General features: G+C 35.3%; 1 protein-coding gene across 3 annotated transcripts in view; it reads right to left on the minus strand.

Annotated features, from left to right (window-relative positions):
• Positions 1 to 449: 449 nt before the first annotated feature.
• HYCC1 (hyccin PI4KA lipid kinase complex subunit 1) overlaps positions 450 to 23,861 on the minus strand; it is a 63,977-nt gene continuing 40,565 nt past the window's right edge. Inside the window, exons 8-12 of one of the 3 annotated variants that reach the window (XM_080664065.1) lie at positions 19,871 to 19,987; positions 17,754 to 17,841; positions 17,077 to 17,236; positions 5,024 to 5,319; positions 2,362 to 4,208 (exon numbers count right to left, since the gene is read on the minus strand). In XM_080664065.1, coding sequence (XP_080520191.1) covers positions 5,051 to 5,319; positions 17,077 to 17,236; positions 17,754 to 17,841; positions 19,871 to 19,987 — 634 coding nt within the window. In that variant the 3' untranslated portion in view covers positions 2,362 to 4,208; positions 5,024 to 5,050. Of the gene's footprint in view, positions 4,209 to 5,023; positions 5,320 to 17,076; positions 17,237 to 17,753; positions 17,842 to 19,870; positions 19,988 to 23,861 lie in introns of all 3 variants that reach the window. The other 2 variants (XM_080664063.1, XM_080664064.1) reach the window with 2 other exon arrangements.

Raw genomic sequence — 23,861 nt, forward strand, 5'->3', positions numbered from 1 at the left:
TATAATTTTACTAAGCAACAAATCTAAAAGTATAAATTCATGCTAATTAAAGGATTAAAGAGGTTTTTTTCCATCCAAAGATTGGGTAAACACTATTATACATTAATTTCTATCTACAATGCTTAGTTTAAGGGTCCATCAAATTATTCCTGCTTTTTAAGACTTTTAAGAAAATATTTTTCAGTTACATTATTTAACATATATATTTCCCTTGAAGTGTATCCCTGTAATAAACTATAGATTTATCATGCCCATAGACTCAGATTTTAACAAACTTCTTTAAATATTTATTTAAAATTGTCTGAGAGTACATTTTTTTCCGTAATTTAAAGATTTTAACACTTTTAGTCTTCCAAAATAGGCAAAATCCCTTAAAACTGGAATTCTTTTTATCTATTTTGGTTTAAAAAATATTTTTTCCTTTAATTCAATTTTTTGTTCTTAAATGAGTAATGTGTGCTAAGAAGTTACATCGTAATTGAAAAGAGCAATAAAGTATTGCTTTTCAAAATGAACTTTGTCATCATTTAAGGACTGAGAATTTCTACTCTGCAAGTCCACAGAGGTCCTTAAAAAGTTCACTAGTGGTGTACAAAGAACTCCAGGGTGCTCACTTGCCCTGGGTCCTCTGGAAAAAATCTTCTTTGTTTCTCTCCTCACTTAGATTCCAAAAGGCAAATGCTGGGAACCCAGTTTCAATAGAAGACCACAGGTATTTGGGTATTTGAAGAGTGAGAGGTTTAAAATGAGGAATGGAGCTACAATGTCTGCTCAGATCCTCTGAGTGATGGGGTGTAAGGCTCCAATCTTGTGCAGAATCCTTCTCATGATTAAAAAAATATATTATTCTAGATATGTAGGAAGTCTGTGACCAAATGGTCACATCAGTATCTTCATGAGAAAATGACCTACAAAAGCCACCCAACTTTCAAATTTGGAAAAATGAGTGGGAAGAGAATAGTAGGGATAATTACAACCATTATCATAGCATTATCCAATATTTATAATAGCTATAAAATTTTTAAATGTATAATCCTTATTTAAAAATAGTACCAAAGGTACTGTAAAAGAATTTTATTGTTACTATATTCTCCAGAAAATTAACTGGTGGAAATTACTTGGAGCAAAATTCAGGACCACCCCACTGAGTAAGCCTTCAGAGTTTTTAAAAGAATGTACACGTGCAGATTTGTTGTGCTTTGTATAAAAGTGTGGTATTCCTCTGACACTTAAAATTACAGACATCTACTGCTCTGATTCCATTTATGGTTAATAAGAAAAATATAAAATTTACATTTTTATTGTAAAATAAATGAGAATCATTAAAATGTAGAATGAGAGGACTTTAAAAGTCCTGTCATTGACACTATTAAACAATTAATTTACCATTAAAACAATGATTATAATGAGCTAGTATCTAACATATTTGATCTAGGGTTGTGAGACCACTGAGAACTCTAAATGTTAGATAAGTGATTTGTTTGCACTTGATATTCTCTTCTCAAACTTTATTGTATATAAAAATCACTCAAGGATCTCGCTAAAATGCAGAATATGATTCAGTAGATCTGGGATGACCTGAAATGCTGCATTTTTAACAAGATGCCAGGTGATGTCAATGCTACTATACTTACAGTTCTCAGACCACATGAGTGGCAATGATCTAGAATAATACCAAAATGAATTTTCATTATAAAAGTTGAACATTAAAATCTCATCTCTCATTTTGCCAACTAATGTCTCCACAAACTTCATCTGCAATATTTCCTAAGCATCTTAACTTGCTTAAACTGCTGATCTTTTAAATTAGTTCTTAAAACTATTAATACTGTTAGTAGCTATGCCTAGGGGAAATTCTTTGTTAAAGAATTACAAAAAGACAACAGGAAATTCACAGTGACATTTTATAAACATTTTAAATTGTACACAGGATTCCTATTAAATTAATACTATAGCAACCCTCACTGTCTTATTGCCTTACTTTTTTTTAACTACAAGTTATACCAATAGATTGCAACAAATTATGTTAAAAACCATATTCTATTCAGAGTTAATAAATGAAAATGAGTTCATGCCTTTTGAATAATTAGATTTAAAATGATAGCCAAAGCAGTTATGGTCAGAACTGCATTTATATTATAAATGTGTTAGCACTGAACACACACATTTTTCACATATTTGAACTCTGCATAAGCAGGTATAAGAAGAAAACTAGTATTTTCTCTGTGTGACCACAGCGAGGGACCATGAAGAAGGAGACCACTGTGTACTAACAGTGAAAGAGAACAAGTGGACAGCTCTCTAGGCCTTCTTTCCCAGTCAGCTTACTCTCATCCTTAGCCTTGCTTTCTCTCTTACTCTGAATGATTACTTATTCTTGATTCACAGGCAACCTTAACCATAGCCGAAATGACCATCACTAGCAAACACCAAACTTTAACATCCATTGAGAAGTCACACAGCTCTCTACAGCCACACACAAGTTTGCTTAACTTCCACCATATTGCCTTTTTTATATTTATTTTTTTCATTGGGGGTAACTACATTGATTATTCTTCCTATTATAACAAAAACATTAAAAATAGGCTTGTTCACAAAATAAAAAACACATGTAATTTTATTAATATTTTATAATTTTAAGTTTAAGAATACAAACATAAATAACCCTAAATTAGTTAATAGATAAATGTCCTATCTTTTTTTCATATTTTACAGTAAAAAAATTTACCTAATTTCCTTCATTTGCAGACAAACAATATGGCTGACACTGGCATCTTGAGAGCTATGTTGCAAGATTTATACAATTTCCAGGCCGCCTTCAAGGATGTATGCTTTGAATTACAGGAATCCAAACTAACTAGGATTTTCGAAGTCAAGCGGCATGGTAAGTCAGCCTTACAGCCTAACTTAGAACCTGAAAGGGATTTGCACCTGCTCAGCCCAGATCAAACACTTCCAAACAACATATCTGCTAGCAACATGATTTTTGACATACAAATGTTCCCAAAGATAACTAGAAATTCGTCTGTCCATCCACTGGAATCATTTAATAGTCTAGGTACTAAGCCACCGAGCACTTTCCAGTGCTTTATATAAATTCTTCTAGTAATCTTAAAGATGGTCTGGTTACAAACATTCTCATCAGGCACTTTTCACATCATTTTTGTTTTTTCACATGCCCATTTTTCCAAACTGACTTGCTGAACAGCCAGCTGTAGAATTCCCGGAGTTGCACCTCTGTTTCATCCTTTTAAAAAAGTTCCCATACATGGAGATTTCCTTTTATTCTGAAGTTTAAACTTACATCTACAAAATAGGAGTTATTAGGGGGAAAAAATAACTCATGTCCTCACATGAGATGTAACCAATCTGATCAGACCACCTGCCAAAATGTATTGTCACGGTGACAATCTTAGGGCAACAGAAACAAAGAGAAAAAAATACACATAGCCAAGAAATAACAAAACCATATTTCAACTTTACTGCAACCTAGACATTATTCCCTTGATAAAGCCTTCAGAACTTAAAACATTGGGGCTCTGTCAGGAGCAGGGATGAAAGACCCTGGCACTTTCATAAAGAAGCAAAGCCATAATTCCAGATTCATTGGTCACACGAGAAAACTCTTACAAATTAATCTGTGGACAACGTGATGCTAATACTAGGAGGTCTCTGCTGACCTGATTGGTGCTTCATTGGAAGTTCAGTCCTTTCAGAAACGTAAATAAGCTTTTCTTCTTGGAGACTACAAGCGGAAAACCTGTTGGCATCTGTCCCAGTCCCACAGCCAACAACAGCTGATGGGTTATGTGGGACTGTGACACCACTGACTTGCTCAAAGGATTTACTAAATACAGTCGCAGCAGTCTTAGCCAAACCATGGCTGTTAGGTTTAGGCAGGGACTGGCTGGTTGTTAACGTAAGTCTCTTCAAAGAGAGAAGCTCAAGATTCTCACTTTGGGCTCTCTGAGTTTGTTTTCGAGCAAAGTGATCTTTGCACAACTCCCCTGTGGTTTCTTTTTCTTTTCCTCCAGTTTTGTTTCCTCCTGACCGTCTCTGAGTCTTTCCTACACTTGTCTTGTTACTAGAATTGTGACTATTGTTTGATAAGCCTGACTGGCTGGTACTAGATGCAGCCCTGGAATAAAATCCCTCGTCAACTTCAGATATGTCCATCAGTTCTTCTTGATCTGTTAATTCTGTATTTCCTAAACAAAGAAATAACAAAGATTAATTAACATCAAGTATTTTCAACAATTCTTTTTTCATAATTAATGCTAAATCAATTACACTTTAAATAATTAAACTTTTGCATAATTAGGTAAAGCAAAAGATTATAGACCAAAATCAAAGAATAAATCAAAATGTTCTATAAAATGCCAAAAAGAGTTCATTGTAATTAAATAACACTAATTTAGAGTATATTAAACAAAGAGCATGCCATAAACCACACCCCACTGTGGTTTTAGAAAGAATTTTCTTACTATCCATGCAAAGAATCAGAAATAATTAGGAAAAATACTACACAGTAAAGCTAGGGGCAAGCTCTCCTCCAGTAACAAAGCAGTAGAAAAATCAAAGTTCTTACTAAAGAACTTTTAAAAAATTTTTATTAAAATATTTTCAAAAATCGTTAAAGGTTGTATACTATATTGTAGGTTATTTTATAAAGATAAAAATATAGACTATAAGTATCTCAAACTTGTTAAAATTTTATATATATATATATATATATATATATATATTATCCTTCATATCAAAGATGGCAAAAATACAATGAAATAAATAACTTTGATCTCAAAACATAAGCAGAAAATTATTTTGAAAGCAATTTTCTGCCTCAGTTTTCATAGCAATTTACTCAGAGAATATATAGGTATAACCATTCCAAAGATCATTAAGAGTCATTGAGAAATTATGGTGCATAATCCATGCATTTTGATTATTAGAATACATGCAAAATTGTTGTGACTGTACAACTGTTGCTTAAAACATGCAGCAGTGACCCTTTTCCATGAGATACCTTGGAGTGCAGCTATAAAGTGCTGTGCTAAAACTGCACTCTGCCAGGTGAGTTTATTCCATCCTCCATCAGTTTTCTTACAGATTTTTGCCTCCTGATCTCTGGCAAGCCTTTGCTTTCAGTTCTAGGATCTGTGGCTGTTTCCTGCACACCCTGTATATGCTGAGCATCAATCTCTCCTAGTGTTCTGCCTTTTTCCCCATTCCCGGTTCTCTCTCCGGCCACATTTGTGACACTAATCTCAGGAATGACAAGGATGCCCAATTCAGTAGTATCATTATTGTTGTCAGGTTGCTCTAGAATTGAAGATGATAAGACAAAATGATGGCTGAAAACAAAACAAAATAAAAATGCAAAACAAGAAAAACAAAAGATCCAAAACAAAAACTGGACAACTGAATGTTACAAATTAAGTCAAATATTTGCACTGCAGAAATTTCCATAATTTACTATACTGATGGCACTGGAGACAATAAGTTCATCTTGTTTTAAATGACAATGAAGAAACTCACAAAGCATCAATACATGTTCTGCATTTTTTCACACACATATTTGACATGGACTATGAAACAGAAATGTTTTATAAATCAAAACGGGATTTCTATTGTTTTAAGATAATAGCATGACCACTTGAACCTATTTATAAAGCCTTAGGCAAATATTCAAGGATATACAGCCAGAACTCTAGCTTTTGTCAACAATTAAATCAAGCCACTTAGGAATTCCCCTTTGTACACTTAAAATTCTATTTTTTATTAGATTACATAAAGCTGACTCCATAAATCACAATATTGGAAAAATGCTCATTCACTTATGATACCATGGTTAATAACACTACAGGTATAGTTTTTGTCTCAAATACCAATCATCTTTTATATTAGTAAATATTAATGCAGCTGTGATATAACATTCCACAAACTTAGGCCATCTTATAACAGTTATTACTAAGCTAGAGAAGAGTAAAAATGGATTTGGAAAAACAAATTGTGTGTTGGTCCTTTATTCTTGAAAATGGCCATTGCAATCAAAACAAAGAAATGAACCTCCTAACTAGTTTATACTTGTAGACATATTATTCTTTTTGTCTTAAATCACAAAGGCATGATTTTATTTAAAGTAGTCAAGGAAATATCTCTAAGAAATAGAAAAAAAAATAGCCTGATTATGTCTAGCATGGGCCAGTAATGAAAATTAAAGTTCAAAACAACATAAGACTATGTAAAACATTTTATACTCTTAAAAAAATGTAGACCACAGATCTGCTTGAGAGACATTACATATTATTTTCAAATGCTTTTCATGATAAGATCATAATGTTCTCACTGATGGTGCTAAAGCATGTGAAACAGTAACAGTAATGCTTTTCATGATAAGATCATAATGCTTTCACTGATGGTGCTAAAGCATGTGAAATAGTAACAGGTAGTAAAAGAATGGAGGCCAGAGCCACATATTCCTAAACTTTGGATCTTAACCTTTAATGGCATGTTGGTATCAGCTGGGGATCTTGAAGAACTACCGATGCCTGGCTCTCACATGAGACATTCTTATTTAATTGGTATGAGCTATGAACTGGGCACTGGGATTTTTAAAAGCTCCCAGGTAACTAATGTGCAGCAAAGTTTGGAAACCACAGTTCTATTCTGATCTTTCACATTTTGAAAACTTAAAAGTTATGGATGTCCTGGGTAGCCCATACCCGGCACAATATGCACTTTTGGAGGGCCTCAAACCTTCATGTTGCCCTGGGCTGGCTGGCCAGTGTGCTGGTATAATTTCCCATTTACTTAGTGCTTCAGAAAAATTTGACTGATGGTTCTCTAAATGAAGTTTTTATTTCCTGAACAGACCAAAGCATGTTGGTAAGGTAACATCACACTGCAGCTTCTGGGTGTCCCTACAACACAGGTTTAATGAGACTGGAAAGTTCCAACCAAGCCTATCCCCCATTACTAACAGCTGTGTTCAAAGTCAGGGCAAGTAAAATCTTAGTGAGGTAAATGCCAGAGGCTCCTACAACTGAGAGTAAAATCACCACGGCACTGTTGGGAGTGTCTATTTACACTGTAGAAGCAGTTTCACAGATCTATTAAAGGGACCATCAACCCAAAAAATTATAAACTGTGGAGATTATCCAGATATAACAAAGCCAATGCATATTAACACAACAAAAATTTTAAAAATAAGCATAGGTGGCCTAATAGAAAATACTACTATTTGCATCAAATGGCACTAAATCATTTTTTTGAGTGTGTTCACATAATATTATTCAATTACTAGAGGCCCAGTGCACAAAAGTTGTGCACTTGGTGGGGTCCCTCAGCCCAGCCTGTGCTCTCTCACAGTCTGGGAGCCCTGGGGGGATGTCCATCTGCTGGCTTAGGCCCACTCCCCATGGCAGGTGGACATCCTTAGCGCTGCCGCTGAGGCGGGAGAGGCTCCTGCCACTTTGCTGCGTTCACCAGTTGTGAGCCCCGCTCAGGGCTTCTGGCTGAGCAGTGCTCCCACTGTGGGAGCGCACTGACCACCAGGGGGCAGCTCCTGCGTTGAGCATATGCCCCCTGGTGGTCAGTGTGCATCATAGCTACTGGTTGTTCCACCATCCAGTCGATTTGCATATTAGCCTTTTATTATATAGGATATTCTCAAAACAATGTGTTCTAGTGAGCCTCTGAAGTAGGCAATTTAACTCCCATTTGCAGACAAGAAAACTGAAGTTCAGAAAGAGCCACAAAACTATTCAGTGGGGAGCTAAACAGCAAAATCTTTTGACCTAAAATACTATAAATTCTAACTCTTCAATTCATTAAAATCAATTCGAGTTAAATGTTCTCTGACATCCTTCAATAAGTTTAACTTATTTGGTAATTTCATAGAAAGCAACTGTGGTGAAAATTTAGAATTCTGCAAGCAAAAATATAAAATGACAAGAATAATAATATAAAGTAGCACTAGACAACTGGATTGCTAATTACATTTTCTGTGATAGTGGTGAAGATCTGCAGCCCAAGAAGCATAATATTAAAATTTTTCAAACATGAAATTAGGTGGCAAGTAGAAAAAATAAAAGCATGTGTTTTTTCATAAGCAGAAATCTTTAATTAATATATGCATATTATCTGGTAAAAATGGCAAAAATTTTAACTGCTTAGTAAAGTAAATTCATAAAAAGAAAAGCAGGAAACTGTAAAGAGCTAGAAAGAACAGAAATATAATTCTCAGGAAAATTACAGAATAATTATGCAATTCCAATAAACACTTGTTACATGATATTGTTCTCCATTATTTCTCCAACATCTTCTACAAAGCTCTGTGACCCAATCTCCCTACACACACCTTCTTACTGGTATCACTGTTCCCTAAGCCTGGAATGCTCCTCGCTTGACCATCCCATCAATATTCCCCATATTTCATATACCCTCCTCCCTACTTCTTAGCACTAATCACTCTCTAACCTACAATTATTTACCTTGTCTACCAGTAAGTTCCATGAGGGCAAGGATTTTTGCCTGGTCAGTGCTGTATATACTCAGCACCTGGGAAAGTAGTTTGCATATATTAGGTGCCCAATAAATATTTGTTTGATGGACTGAAAAATTTCCTGTTATAAGGTAAAATTATTAGAATAAATAAAACATGCAGAAGACATGAGAAAGGTAGGCTAGGAATGTGTTACTTAAATTTGGAAAAGGAAAAATAATAATCAGCTGTTATTAATAAGAATTTTTTAGCTGACAGAGAAAAGCAAAGGCTCTTTGCTTTGGAAAAGTGAAGTCGCCATCTCTAAATGTAAGTTTAGTAAAATACACAGACACTAGGGGGGTGAGGGCATGTGCCAGGGGTTGGGGGTGGCTGGGGAGAGGCCAATGGGGAGAAAGGAGACATATTAATACTATATGTAAATCTTTAAACAAAAACAAAACAAACAAACAAAAAAACCAGGAGGGAAAAAAAAGATTTTTTAAAATCTATAGTTCATTTATTATGTCATCCATAGGATAACATACATACCTAAAAAGAGGCAGCTAATCCTTTCTTTAAGAAAATTATAGATATGTTTTAAGGGAATATAAATGCATAAGAAAACAGAATCTGTTTAAAAGCCCAGAACTTAAAAATCTATGCAAAAGGTGTCATGACTGTTCTATAACTATAAAAGCAATACTTACATTTGACTTCAAATAATTCGAAAAGTTCAAAAAAGGTCCAAAGAGAAACTTCTCAGAGAATATTTTATTTGTATACTCTCTATAAATATGTAACCTTCTCTCCATATACAGAAATGAGGAGAGTTAAAGAATACTTTTAGTGGACATTTCCAAATTGGTTCTCAAAGGCACTCAAATAATTTCTCCCTACAAAATTTCTTCTGGCTTTGAGGGGGAGAAAAGGTAAAACAAATTGCAAATATTATTAAAATTGATCATAAAAAGCTGTGATTTCTCCCCTGTGTAATGTTATAATCCCAAATATCTACTTCATCATATTACTCATGAAACTCTTTATCCCAACTTTAGCTTTTATATTTTAAAGGCTGCCGTATTTATTAAAAGTAATCATTTAAATTAAGGAACAATATATTTTTTTCATAGAATTCACACAGCTTTATACTCAGACTGCTTTATGAATCTAAAATAATCTGGTTATAACCAAAGGCACTTATAAAATTTATCTGCAAAAACAATAAAATAAGCTGAAGCTTGAAAAAATTAATCCTCCAACTTAACTGTCTACATCGTACAATTTTTATATTAATTATTAAAAGTATTTTAGAGTAAACCCCAAGGAAATTCATATACATTTATTTATAATTTATAGGATATATTTAAAATATCATAAAATATCTAAACAACTTCATAACCCTTAGTCCAATCAGTTTAAGTTTATACTTTATCATATTCAATGGAATAAAATTCTATCTATATCCATTAAGTTATTCATTGCAGTGTTATCTATAATAGCAAAAAATTAGAAACAAATCACTTAACAAATTAAGGGAATAGCTAAGTAAATGACGGAATATCAACTCTATGTGGTATTATGTAGCCATTAAAATAATTGGAGCTATTAGGAGGACTTGGAAAAATTTTTTGTTAACTGAGCAAAAGCAAATTTTTTTAAATAATATTTTTAAATTTAAAGAGAGCACAACTATGAAAAATATATATACATGTTAAAAATATTTAAAAGTATAACTCTTTAAATACTGGGATTATAAGTGAATACCCTTCTACCCAGTTTACTATCATGTTGTTACACAGTTTTTTCAATACAATGAGAAAAGAAGGAACAAATTGCTCAGTCTGTATTACAAATTTATCATTCATCCACTCATTCATGCATTCAACTACTACTTATTGAGCACCTACTATGTGCCAAACATTGTTTTAGCCTCTAGAAACACAATGGTCAACCAGATAAAGACACTGCCTTCACAGAGTTTACACCGTAGAGTGGGAATTAAGTAAACAAGACTATTTTAGAAAGTGGGAGTAGCATAGCAATAAAGAAAAATGAGAATAATGGGAGAGTAAGCAGAGTGCTAGGGGAGAAAGTCTACATTAGATGGGTGACCTGGGAAACTCTCTTTGAGGAAGGGATATTTGAGTTGATATCTGAATGATGATATACAAAACAATATGAAGTGTGCAATCTGGCACTTTTTCATCATTTAAATTTCAGCTCAAATATCCCAAATGGCTAATACAAAGCCCCTAGGCAGAACTGGCTTAATATGTCGAAGGGTTAGAAGGAAGGGTGACAGCAGTCTTCAAATGAAGTCAAAGCAGCGGTAGGTAAGACATATCACTAGGGCTACCTGTGACATAGTACGGAGCTTAGATATCATTCGGATTACAAAGGGCAGCCATTGACAGGTACACAGATCAACTAACTGGATACTTCATTGGCATTTTTTAAACAACAGAAGTCACATTTGTGTAACGCAAAATAATGAGCATGAAGTATGTCCTAGGTCAGAAAGAATAACACCATAACAATTCACAGCCTGGGCCAATAATTTGCAAGGCATATTAAAGGAAAGTGAATCTGCCATAGAAACACAGAATTAGGTCCTGGTAGTTAAAGGACTATACTCTGAGCAAGTACACAAAGACTAAGAAATCTGGCTCTTGAAGCCAAAGGTAGACTTTCCAAATACGAAAGGAGCAGTACACAGAAAAATGTCATCTAAATGATTTGTTTATAGACACACTAGAGGCCTGGTGCACGAAATTCATGCACAGGGGGCGGGGAGGGGGGGTTGTCCCTCAGCCCAGCCTGCACCCTCTCCAATCCAGGACTGCTGGCTCCCAACTGCTCGCCTGCCTGCCTGCCTTCCTGATTGCCCGTAACCACTTCTGCCTACAAGCCTGATCACCCCTAACCACTTCCCTGCCAGCCTGACTGATGCCTAACTGCTCCCCTACCAGCCTGTTTGCCCCTAACTGCCCTCCCCTGCAGGCCTGGCACCCCTAACTGCCCTCCCCTGCAGGCCTGGTCACCCCTAACTGCCCTCACCTGCAGGCCTGGTCACCCCTAACTGCCTTCCCCTGCAGGCCTGGTCCCCCCCAACTGCCTTCCCCTGCAGGCCTGGTCACCCCCAACTGCCCTTCCCTGCAGGCCTTGTCACCCCTAACTGCCCTCCCCTGCAGGCCTGGTCCCCCCCAACTGCTCTCCCCTGCAGGCCTGGGTCCCCCCCAACTGCCCTTCCCTGCAGGCCCAGACGCCCCCAACTTCCCTCCTCTGCTGGCCTTGTCACCCCTAACTGCCCTCCCCTGCAGGCCTGGTCACCCCTAACTGCCCTCCCTGCTGGCCTGGTCCTTCCCAACTGCCCTCCCCTGCTGGCCATCTTGTGGCAACCATCTTGTGTCCACGTGGAGGCAACCATCTTTGACCACATGGGAGCAGCCATCTTGTGTGTTGGAGTGATGGTCAATTTGCATATTACTCTTTTATTAGATAGGATTGGTCAGGAGCTATACCAGTTTCCTTAATAAAGAAGAGTCAAGTCTTTTTTTATTTTTTATTGATCTTAGAGAGAGAAAGGAAGAGGAGGGGGGGGAAGAGAGAGAGAGAGAGGTGTGAGAGAAAAACATCTATCAATTGCCTCCCACACATGCCCCGACCAGGGATAGAATCTGCAACCTGGGTATATGCCCTGAACCGGAATCAAACCTGTAACCTTTTGGTGTATGGGACGACGTTCCAACCAAATGAGTCACACAGGCCAGTGCAAGAGTCAAGTCTTTAGTTTTTGTTGCATATATAGTAAATGATACAATTCTCCTTCCTGAGGTAGATTCAGTCACTCTCAATAACTTTTGTCATCTTTATTAACTCTCAAGTTTTTTTTTAAAAAAAAAATCCCTTCAAGAATTGCAACATGGATGCTGCTGGACCAGGTGAATCCTTCATGATGATTAAAGATCCTCATGACCCGACAGACCAAAACAGGTAAGCAACATCTATTGTAAAACTATCTATAAAAGCTTATTTCTTCCTCTGTGTGCAGTGTGCAACAAATGCTCCTAAAAGGGGGGTTGGGAGGATGGTGTAGTGCTCAATAATAAGTAACAATAAATAACTTCATTAACTACAGCAAGAATTACATATGACCTCCTTAGTAAAAAATACAAAACAATAATTTACAAACGAATGTGTTTGCCTAGGACCAATATCTGTAAAGTATCTTACCTCTCTGTAGAGACAATTATTTTACTTTTACTTAGACATAGACTAAGTGTTTTTTTGTTTTCTTCTAAAGTTGGCTAAGCCAGAATTCTTTCCTCTTTAAACCTAATGTTCATATGCAGAAATTTTACCAACATGATATTTTAGCTCTTTGGTCAATAGGTCCTTTTTCTTTTAGTCATCTAATATTTCCTAATATTTTATTTTGTCCTTCATGAGTATAAAGTTCCATATCAAGAATGCCAGTTAAAATTCATGCAATGCTATCTTTGGCCAGAAGGAAATGGTTATTTTTGGTCTAAATGTTTTATCATCTATATTGGGAAAGGAAAATTTGTTCCTCAAATAGCATTTTAGAATCTGAAAATAATGGGGCTTCTCAAAATTATACTAAAATTATTTAAACCTTTTTATAAAACTGCTAGTTTTCCTAAATTTCATTAATAAGTATAGACAACTTTCAAGTTAAAAACATAAGCTTTATACATTTCTAATTGCAGATGTAAAATTCCAATAGTCAATTCTTTAAAGTTTGCTACTTTGGAGTTTAAAATGATCATTTCTACATTTTTCAAAATGCTTTTATTAACTACTAGCAACTTTTTTTTCCCACTAAACAATTTTCTCATAAAGTCATAAAATCATATTTACAAAGTAAATGTAGTTTCTATAGTCCGGAAGTACAGTATTCTATTATCTGACATTTATGTTACCATTAAATCACAATTTTTTAGAATGTTATTTTAATGCTTGTTTTCTTGATTAATCCCCACTTAACATGAAAATAGAAGAGATTCAACTTGTATATCTCATTTATGCAAACAGGTAGGTATCAATAATAAAAAGAAATAATAAACCAGATCCTTTCCATTTAAAAAAGGAAAATGTGGTACATTTACAATGGCATATTATTCAGCCATAAAAAAGAAAGAAATCCTATCATTTATGACAACATGGATATACCTTGAAGGAATTATGCCACGTGAAGTAAGGTGTCAGACACAGAAAGATAACTACTATATGACCTTACTTATATGTGAAATTTAAACAAAGGAAAAACGAAACTCATAGATACAGTGAACAGATTGGTGGTTGGGGAGCACTGGGGGGTATGGGTAAAAGGAGTCCACTGGTCAATAGATACAAACCTCCAGATATAAATATATATATACTTTTTTTAAAAAGAAACTCCTAGGGATGTAATGCACATGTACAGCACAGCGGCTATATTAATAAAACTGTATTTTATATTTGAAAGTTGCTAAGAGAGTAGATCTGGAAATTCTCATCACAAGAAAAAAATATTTGTAACTATGTGTGGCAATGGATGTTCACTAGACATGCTGTGGTGACCATTTTGTAATATATACAAATAATGAATCATTATATCTCAATTTAAAAAAAAAATAAAAGAAAAAAGATTAAAAAGGGGGAAGAAACTCAAGGAAAGGGGATTAAAGGAGCCAACTGCTTTCTTCTTTCCCAGCAGTAACAAAGAAAGAGGCAAAGAGAAAAAGAAAAAGACTTTTCCTTAAAGTTCATGCTTCTCCCTTCTTCTTCACAATTCTAATCTTGTAGGCTTAAAATTGCATATTCCATGTCCTCACTGTGTGATACAGTTCAGAGTCTGGGAAGAGATCCCTCTTCCTGGGAGATTTGGTGTGGTAAGGGAGTAGTATGGATATAAGTGAAATAGGAAACGCATTAAGAGTTCCATCAAATAAACTCTAAATGTGTTTTCACACAGTCATAAATTAAACCTACAGTCTGCAGTACTCTGCTTCAGAAACATTAAGGGATGAAAAGGCTTATGTGAGTCACTATGGAATTTACAAGCCCTTTAGCATTGTTTCTGCAAAAAATAATATATAAATAAATTAAATTTTATTGTAATTCATATATGTAATTTATATATGAATGTAATATAATAAACGTTATTTATATATAAATAAATTTAATTATCCATTTACAACTTGAAAATTATTTATATATGTAAGAACTAGAGCAGAGATATTTTATCTTCCCCATAAGAAGCCAGTGTCAGCTAAAGAGCCCAGAATAATAAGGTTTTCAAGCAAGAATCAGGACTACAAAGATGGAAAACAGAAAAGTTTTTAATTCAGCAAAACAAGGTAACAATGAAAAATATTGCTGTAAAAAGGAAAGCCAAGGCTACACTAAAAACAGGAGAATGCAACCTACTTGTAGAGATAAATAAGGACCTTAGACTAGGAATACTTTAGAGTCCACTGGATAAAGGGAACTCTTACTACAGAAGTGGAAAACCAGACTAAGCTATATTCTGTATCTGCTCCATTCATCTGACTTCTTTGTGTAGTTCATTCTCTTCTAAATCCTCATCTGTGACTTTTTTTGTTACCATAAACAGGAGTGTTAGAATTGTGAAGGTTGAATAAGTGTAAGAGAATAGATGATAAGGAAGGTTATTTTAATGAAGCTATAGCCCTAAGTGCCAACTACCCAAGTGGAGGCCAAAATGTAATCTGGAAAATATGTAAGTATCTAATAGATACAATATACCTCAAGTAGTCTTTTCTCTTGTTTTGGTAATTTATTCCTTTAAAATTATTTCTGGAAAAATGCCTTCTATTTTATTGCAGGGTGCATATCTTATTCTGTTAAATGCATGCATGGACACATGCACACACCTTCTCTTTCTCTCATACACACGCACAAATACAATTGAGCTTCAATATTTTACATTTTTAACTGAAGGACCCATATTTTTCTTCCTAATTCCCAATATGCCCATTTAATAGCAAGAAAGGAAAGTAAACAAAAGGAATTAAAATTCATTCTTACATTTCCTAAAGTGGTATTTTGAGAGCCATTATGTCCACAATGACCCATATGATCTGGTTCATTGCCTCTGTGCCTATATTCACCTATTTATGCCCAAACAAACACTGATCTCTAAGGTACTATCTAATTAAATGACTTTACACTTATAATCTAGTTCCATTCAGTAACATAATTTTCACTGAAGAAACTGAAGTATCTGTTTGTTTTAAATAGTAACATGATTTGCCTTGCTAATGGCAAACATTGCCATTGTTGTTTTTTTAATTTCTTTTATTGATTAAGGTGTTACATATGTGTCCTTCTTCCCCCATTACCCTCCCATCCCCCCTACTCATGCCCTCACCCCCCTGTTGTCTGTGTCCATTGGTTAGGCCCATATGCATGCATACAAGTCCTTTGGTTGATCTCTCCCCCTTACCCCCACCCTCCCCTACCTTCCCTCCGAGGTTCAATACCATCATTTTAATGCCTTCCTAAAGGACCTTCAAGAATTGTCACACTACCTTTAAAGAGAAATAGTGATCATTGATTAAGCTGGAAATTTTCATCATTATTCATTTGACATACTATCTCCTAGTTTCCCTGAGAAAGAAAAATGACAACTTTTCTCATCATCAACTTTCTATTTCACCATAAATAATCTCATTCTTCTCACATTTGCATTTCTCTAAAGAGACCATAGGGACAAATATAACTAAATATACCAAAAGGAGCTACCATTTTCATCAATTTATAGGAAGAAGAAAATAGAGAACTGATTTTGCTTTTCCCCTAATCAATGTTTGCTTAGGGCAAAGAAGTGACTTTTTGCTTCCCACTCTATTATTACCTTCTGAGAAAGGTGATACTGATATTTACACGGATATTTGCCACTACAATAATTTCCAGGTAGAAGGGGAGTTATAAAAAGAATAAGAAATTAAATAAGAAATAATTAATTATAAGAGAAGGAAGAGAAATAGGAAGCATTGAGAAGACCATGGTGAATAAAATTAACTTCCAATAGAATTTTCAAATAATAAAATGAAACAGTCAAGGAGGAATATTAAACAAACAATCTTTGAAGAAAATTAACTTCCAGAAAACAGAAATGCCTAGGGTTGCATCAATACTATGTTATCCTTTACAGGAAATCCAGAAGAAAATGTTAAAGTCCCTATTAGTCGTTCTACTTCAATATGCAAGTGTACTTTGCTAGAAAGATATTTGAGAAATCAGAAACATTTGCAAGTAATTGTGAATAGAAACTCAAAATGTATGAATAATTTTTAAATGCATTTTTCTACTTTTCTATTGAAATGTAATTTAAAAACGAATACAATATTTAAATAAATTTTCACTCATGTATGTAACATAAGGGGCTCTACTTTCCTTATTGCCTGTCACTCATGGACAAGTAATTAGAAATTAAAAGTGACCCAATAACACTTTCTTCCATGCCACTATGATACTGTTACCTAAAGCCAGGAGTTACAGTACTAGAGAAAAATGTGATAGACTCAACAATCCTCTAATGTGTAGAGTTTTTTATTTCCTACCATGTCTTTTCCACCGATGACCTCTTATTGACATGCTGGTTACTGCATTTCTTGATATTCTAGAGGAAGTTGGTGTGATTTCAACTTGAATACACCTTGTACCCTCCTTACTAGATTTCATGGCACCATGAGGCAATGAAGCCTTTATGGCATTAGCAACCTAAGAAGGAAACATATAGTTTAAGATTGGTATTAAAAAATAAAAATGTATTATTATACCTTAGATAAAACAAGATGTTAAATTTTAACAGGTTTAAAAAAAAATACTTTCTCTAAGGTATTTCCTATAAGATAATATGTAAATCCAATCCTCTGGAATAAAGGGTAAGAGCTCAGAAGAAAACTTACAGTTAAATATAATATGTAAGTGATGAAATTTCAAAAGATTAAATTATATTTCCAAATACCTAATGCTAACTAATAAGTGTAGCTCTAGCATGTTAAGGAGAACATTCTTATAAGTTAAAAAGACTATTTATCAGATATCCAAGAAGTTAGCCAAATGAAATGGTCAAATTTTATTATATGTGTACCTTTTCAAATATAAAATTTTCCTAGTATAACAGGAGCATGAATCACTGAGTATTAATGGCATATGACTGGCTACTCTTCAATTTACAGTTCTAATTTGAGAATTTTTAAATTTAAAAAATTGCATCAATAAATGAGGCACTTACCAGCAATGGCTCTGGATATAATTCTAACTGGGCTCTGTAAATAATATCATCCAATGCTTTTTCAGCTAGATCCCATTCTCCATTATAACTATAAAATTAAGTATATAAAATATAATTATTTTAAATTAATTCTATATACTTGAACAAAATACAATGAGAAACTATCTTTACTGAGGAAAATAATTGGTCAGATTAGCACATTGACTAGCATTATACTCTCCTTAAATACATATTTCTAAATCTTTGAATTCCTTTCAATTGTATCTGAAAGCCAATTAATAGAATGGAATATTTTATAGATGTACATTTCTTCTCTAAAGATATTTCTATTTATGAAACAGATATAAAAATAAGCCAGGCAATATCAAAGCATTTTATACTTTCAAAGCAAGTCAGAACATAGTAAATTTTATACCTTAGAATAATGTTCAGAACACTCTATGGTCAAACTAGTAGCCCGGTGCACGAAATTCATGCATGGGGTGGGGTTCCCTCAGCCCAGCCTGCACCTCTCCAATTGGAGGGGACTGGGGGACTCTGGTGGCAGGCGCGTGGCACAGCTGAGGGGACTGAGCGCCACCATCTTGTGGCTGTGGGCACCGCCATCTTGTGAGGGTGTGATGGTCAATTAGCATATTCCCTCTTTATTATATAGAATTATATAGGATTATTCTGTAACTCCCACGGTTTTGGGTTTTTTTGGTTTGTTTTTTTTTTTAATATATTTTATTGATTTTTACAGAGAGGAAGGGAGAGGGTTAGAGAGTTAGAAACATCAAGGAAAGAGAAACATTGATCAGCTGCTTCCTGCACACCCCCTATTGGGGATGTGCCCGCAACCAAGGTACATGCCCTTGACTGGAATTGAACCTGGGACCCTTCAGTCCGCAGGCCGATGCTCTATCCACTGAGCCAAACCAGTCAGGGCAACTCCCACGGTTTTTTAAAAAAAATTTTAATCCTCACCTGAGGATATTTTTTTCATTGATTTTCAGAGATAGTGGAAGAGAGAGGGGAAGACAGAGAGAAACATCATTGTGAGAGAAACACATCGATTTATTGTCTCCTGCATGCACCCTGACCAGGGCCTGGGCTGGGGAGGAACCTGCAACCAACGTACATGCCCTTGACCGTAATCAAATCCCAGACTCTTTGGTCCACAGGCCAACGCTCTATCCACTGAGCCAAACTGTGGTTAGGGCTCCCACAGTTTTTAATGAGAATCTACAACTACTGGGGTTTGCAATATCCTAAGTAGTTACTTCTTTGTATTTTGGTAGTCATTTAGAAGTGTACGTGATATATTTTGCAAATATTAGCAATATATCAGGGAAAAAAAGTGTGAGTATAATGAGACAATATTAAAGGTCTAATCCAGGGGTTAACTTTTTCTTAAAGGACTAGATAATGAATATTTTTGGCGTGTGGCCCATAAAGTCTACTCAATTCTGTCACTACAGCAGAAAAGCAGCCATAGATCACACACACACACACACACACACACACACACACACACACACACACAATTTTTTTGAAGCAGGCAGCAGACCACAAAGATCATAAATTCTGCCTCATTCAAGAGGTTTGTAATCTACTACGGAAAGTTAAAGTACCAAGTGAATATAATAAAAAATATAGTAAGATATGTGTAATAAGAGAATTACCAAGTAAAAGATAAGGTTCAAAGAAAAATACTAGTATCTAAGGCATTAAGGCTGAGTATCAATATTAGAAACTAATAATACATTATTTGTGATCAAAGATGCTTTAAAATGTTTTTTAAGAGTTACAATTTCTAGAATGGAAAAAGATATTCATTGGGGGGAAAAGGCTATTTGAAAATTACAGCAAAAAGAGTAATGAAAAAAGGAACTGTGCATATACTTAGGTGCTGCTAATTTTCGTTCTGTTCTTAAATTTAAGTGTTTTAGTTGGATGCAAATTCTTCAGAACATTAAGACATATTTGAAATAAAACTATTATCAAGATCTTGATATTCTTTCACAAAAATATGCCAATTATTTATCTATTGAGATAAGTATATAGTAACAATAAAACAACAAACTATAATTTTCCAAAAAGATAAAATGTATACTTTGTATATGAAATAAACTTACAAAGCAAAATAAATCCCTGTTAACATCTGCACCATGAATTCTGAAGAAACTGGTATCCTGCTACTTACACCTTTGTATTTTCTTACATGTTGTCTGGGATATCCACAAACACAGATTCTAGAAAGACCAAAATAAAAATATTTGTAAAATTGGTAAAATTTTAGGTAATTTATTTTTTAACATTTACAAGCCAACAATTTACTGGGTATGCTCGCTTCTCTAAACAAAACAATCTTTCCAAACAGAATATTTGTCTGTAACATTTTCCTAAGCAAATTAGATTGGGGGGAAAATGCATAAAGCTAGAGGGGTGTTAGTATATAGTAAGTGAATCATATTCTCAGAGTTGATTCACTAATTTTGATCAAATATTAATAATTTTTAGTCACTGTAAAACCTAGTACATGGACTCAGCACTATTTATCATAAATAGATCTGTGGTGTGATTCTCTATTCCTGAAAAAAATTCTTTTAATATATTTTTATTGATATCAGAGAGGATGGGAGAGGGAGAGAGAGACAGAAACATCAATGATGAGAGAGAATCATTGATCAGCTGCCTCCTGCACACCCCGCACTGGGGATCAAGCCCACAACCTGGGCATGTGCCCTGACCAGGAATCGAACCATGACCTCCTGGTTCATAGATGACACTCAACCACTGAGCCATGCCATCTGGGCACTGACAAAATTCTTGACACAAACTGCAGGCTTAAAATAATACTCTAAAATGACATTCAAACATCATACAGTACACACCTTAATAAACTAAAGATAGATTGAAATTTTTAATGTTAAAAACCATAAGAGAAATAAAATAAGCAAATAGTTACATATTCTTTGAATGCCTAAATATGACAACAAAGGTAGATTCCTAAAGAAAGAGCAATATATTTTTACCAAAAATTTTTAAAGAAAGTATCATAAAAAATTGAAATAAAAAGAAGTATTTATTATAGTGAAGAATACTTAAGGTGTACTAAAGTTAAGGAGTACTTATTATAATGAATAGGAAGCCACCTAAAGTCCAACACAGCGGACCAATTATAAATCATTCAGACAATACTATGAAACAATTAAACATGATGTGTGTTTTTTTGGTGTGTGTATGTGTTTTTAGTGAAAGCAATTTTATTACAGAAAGCTCCCTGCTGCAGGGAGGGAACCCAAGCAGGTTGCCCTGATGTTTTGAAAGTATACTTAAATAACAGGGAAAAACTGTACAAAACCACGCATGTATCCTAATCTGTATAAAAAGATCATATACAAAGTTTTAGAGTTATCTCTGGACTTTGGGATTATAGATGTATTTTCTTCCTTTTTTTAAAAATCCTCACCCAAGAATACGTTAGGTTTTTTTTAATTGATTTTTTAGAAAGAGAGAGAAACATCAATGTGAGAGAAAAATAGTGATCAACTGCCTCCTGAAGGCACCCCAACCAGGGATCAAACCCAAAACCTTTTTGGTGTATGAGATGATACTCCAACCAACTGAGCCACCCAACCAGGGTAACATACTTTCTTTTTTATATTTATACTAGAGGCCCGGTGCATGAAAATTCGTGTCCTTGGGTGGGTGGGGGGTGTCCCTCAGCCCAGCCTGTACCCTCTTCACAGTATGGGACCCCTCAGGGGATGTCTACCTGTTGGCTTAGGCCCGCTCCCTAGGGGATCGGGCCCAAGTTGGCAGTCAGACATCCCTCTAACAGTCCAGGAGCCCTTGGGGGATGTCCAACTGAAGTGGGCCTAAGCAGGCAATTGGACATCCATAGCACTGCGTGGAGGCGGAAGAGGCTCCCACCACCACCGCTGCACTCACCAACTGTGAGCCCAGCTTCTGGCTGAGCGGCGCTCCCTCTGCGGAAGCGCACTGACCACCAGGGCACAGCTCCTGCATTGAGCACATGCCCCCGGTGGTCAGTGAGCATCATAGCAACTGGTCGTTCTGCAATTCGGTCTATTTGCATATTAGCCATTTATTATATAGGATATATTATCTAAATTTTCTATAATCAGCATGCACTGCTTTTTTTAAAAAAAAGGAAGTTTTCATTTTCTTTTTTTAAATTGATTTTAGAGAGGGAGAGAGAGATAGAAACATCAATGATGAGAGAGAATCATTGACTGGCTGCCTCCTGCAAGCCCCCTACTGAGAATCGAGCTTGCAACCCAGACATGTGCCCTTGACCAGAATTGAACCCAGGACCCTTCAGTCCGCAGGCTGATGCTCTATCCACTGAGCAAACAGCTAGGGCTTTATTTTCAATAAAACAGGAAAAGAGCTGTATTCTCATAATGTGCTGTGGTTGATATAATACAACGGTTACTTAATATAGGACTTACTCCTTTCCCCCCATGTAATTACTACCTGGAACTTAATATTTCCTCTACTCAAGGAATCTAAACCTTTACTTAAATATGCCCAAGTATACCATAGACCAGTGGTCGGCAAACTCATTAGTCACAGAGCCAAATATCAACAGTACAACGATTGAAATTTCTTTTGAGAGCCAAATTTTGTAAACTTAAACTTCTTCTAACGCCACTTCTTCAAAATAGACTCGCCAGGCCATGGTATTTTGTGGAAGAGCCACACTCAAGGGGCCAAAGAGCCGCATGTGGCTCGCAAGCCGCAGTTTGCCGACCACTGCCATAGACCATTTCAAAAATATACTCCTGAGGATATCATTAATTCAAAGCAACTTTAAAAGGTAAGTATAAATTCATTTGATATTGAGAGGATCTTAAAACTCTTTATAACCATGGGTAAAAGGGAGCAGGGATACTTATGGACTTAATGTTTGTGTCCCCCTCAAATTCATGTTGAAGCCCTAATCCCCCAATATGGTAATATTTGGAGATGGGGCCCTTGGGAGTAACTAGGTTTACATGAAGTTATGAAAGTGAGGCACCCACCATGGGATTAGTGCCCTTAGAGGAGAGAGAACATGTGAAGGCACAGTGAGAAGGCAGTAGCTTGCAAGCCAGGAAGATGGCCTTCACCAGGAACCAAATCTACTGGCACCTTGACCTTCAATCTGCCAGACTCCATAACTGTGAGAAATAAATGTCTACAAATGCCATTCAGTCTATAGTATTTTGTTTCAGCAGCCTGAGATGACTAAGACAGAAACTGAAAAAATTGAGCTGGACATGAAATAAAACCAACTTAAATGTTGTTTGCTATTATAAAAACTTATATCCAAACTAAAATAGACTCCTCTTACTCTTATCTAAAAAAACAAACTTAGAACCACCTTACCTTCTTATACCTTACACCTTTATGATATATGTGGAAGTAAATAACAGAGATGCAATATATGAAAGATAGAATTTTTAAATTTATTTATTTATTCAGTAAATATTTATCAAAGGTTTGTATTGTGTCATACTCTAGGGATATAGATGAAAGCTGTAGCACCCACAGGGATTCACAATTTAACCATGGAGACTGTGTAGTAAACAAATATTTCAATGAACAAGTTACAGAAATAACAAAAGGAGAGAGTTGAAAACTCTAGTGGAAGAAGTAGAGAGTCAGAGAAGGCTTCCCAGAAAGCTATTTCTTTGGACTTCCATAATTTATTTAACCAACCTAGTGACTCATATTAACTTATTTTACTTTTTTTTTTCTTTTTTAGTCCTCACCCAAAGACTACCATAATTTATTTAACCAACCTAGAGCCTTGAAGAAAAAAGGATGAAATAGCATGACATCAAGGAGACTGGGGAAATTTTAGTAGGATAGAATGCTAGGACGCTAGGGTCAGATCACAGAGTATCTTATACCCTGCTAGGCTTTATCATGTAGGCAATGAGAACCAACTAAAGGTTTTGTTTTAAGCAAGGGAGTGACATGATCAGCTTGGTCTTTGAATTATATCACACAGGTTGTATTGGAAGTCACTGAAACAGGAGAGGAGAGTATCAAAATATCCCACGAGTGAGAGGAAGTGAGCCAAACTAAAGAAGTAAGGGTGGAGTCACATCT

Source organism: Plecotus auritus (genome assembly GCF_963455305.1).
Source record: "Plecotus auritus genome assembly, chromosome: 4".
NCBI classification, from domain to species: Eukaryota; Metazoa; Chordata; class Mammalia; order Chiroptera; family Vespertilionidae; genus Plecotus; species Plecotus auritus.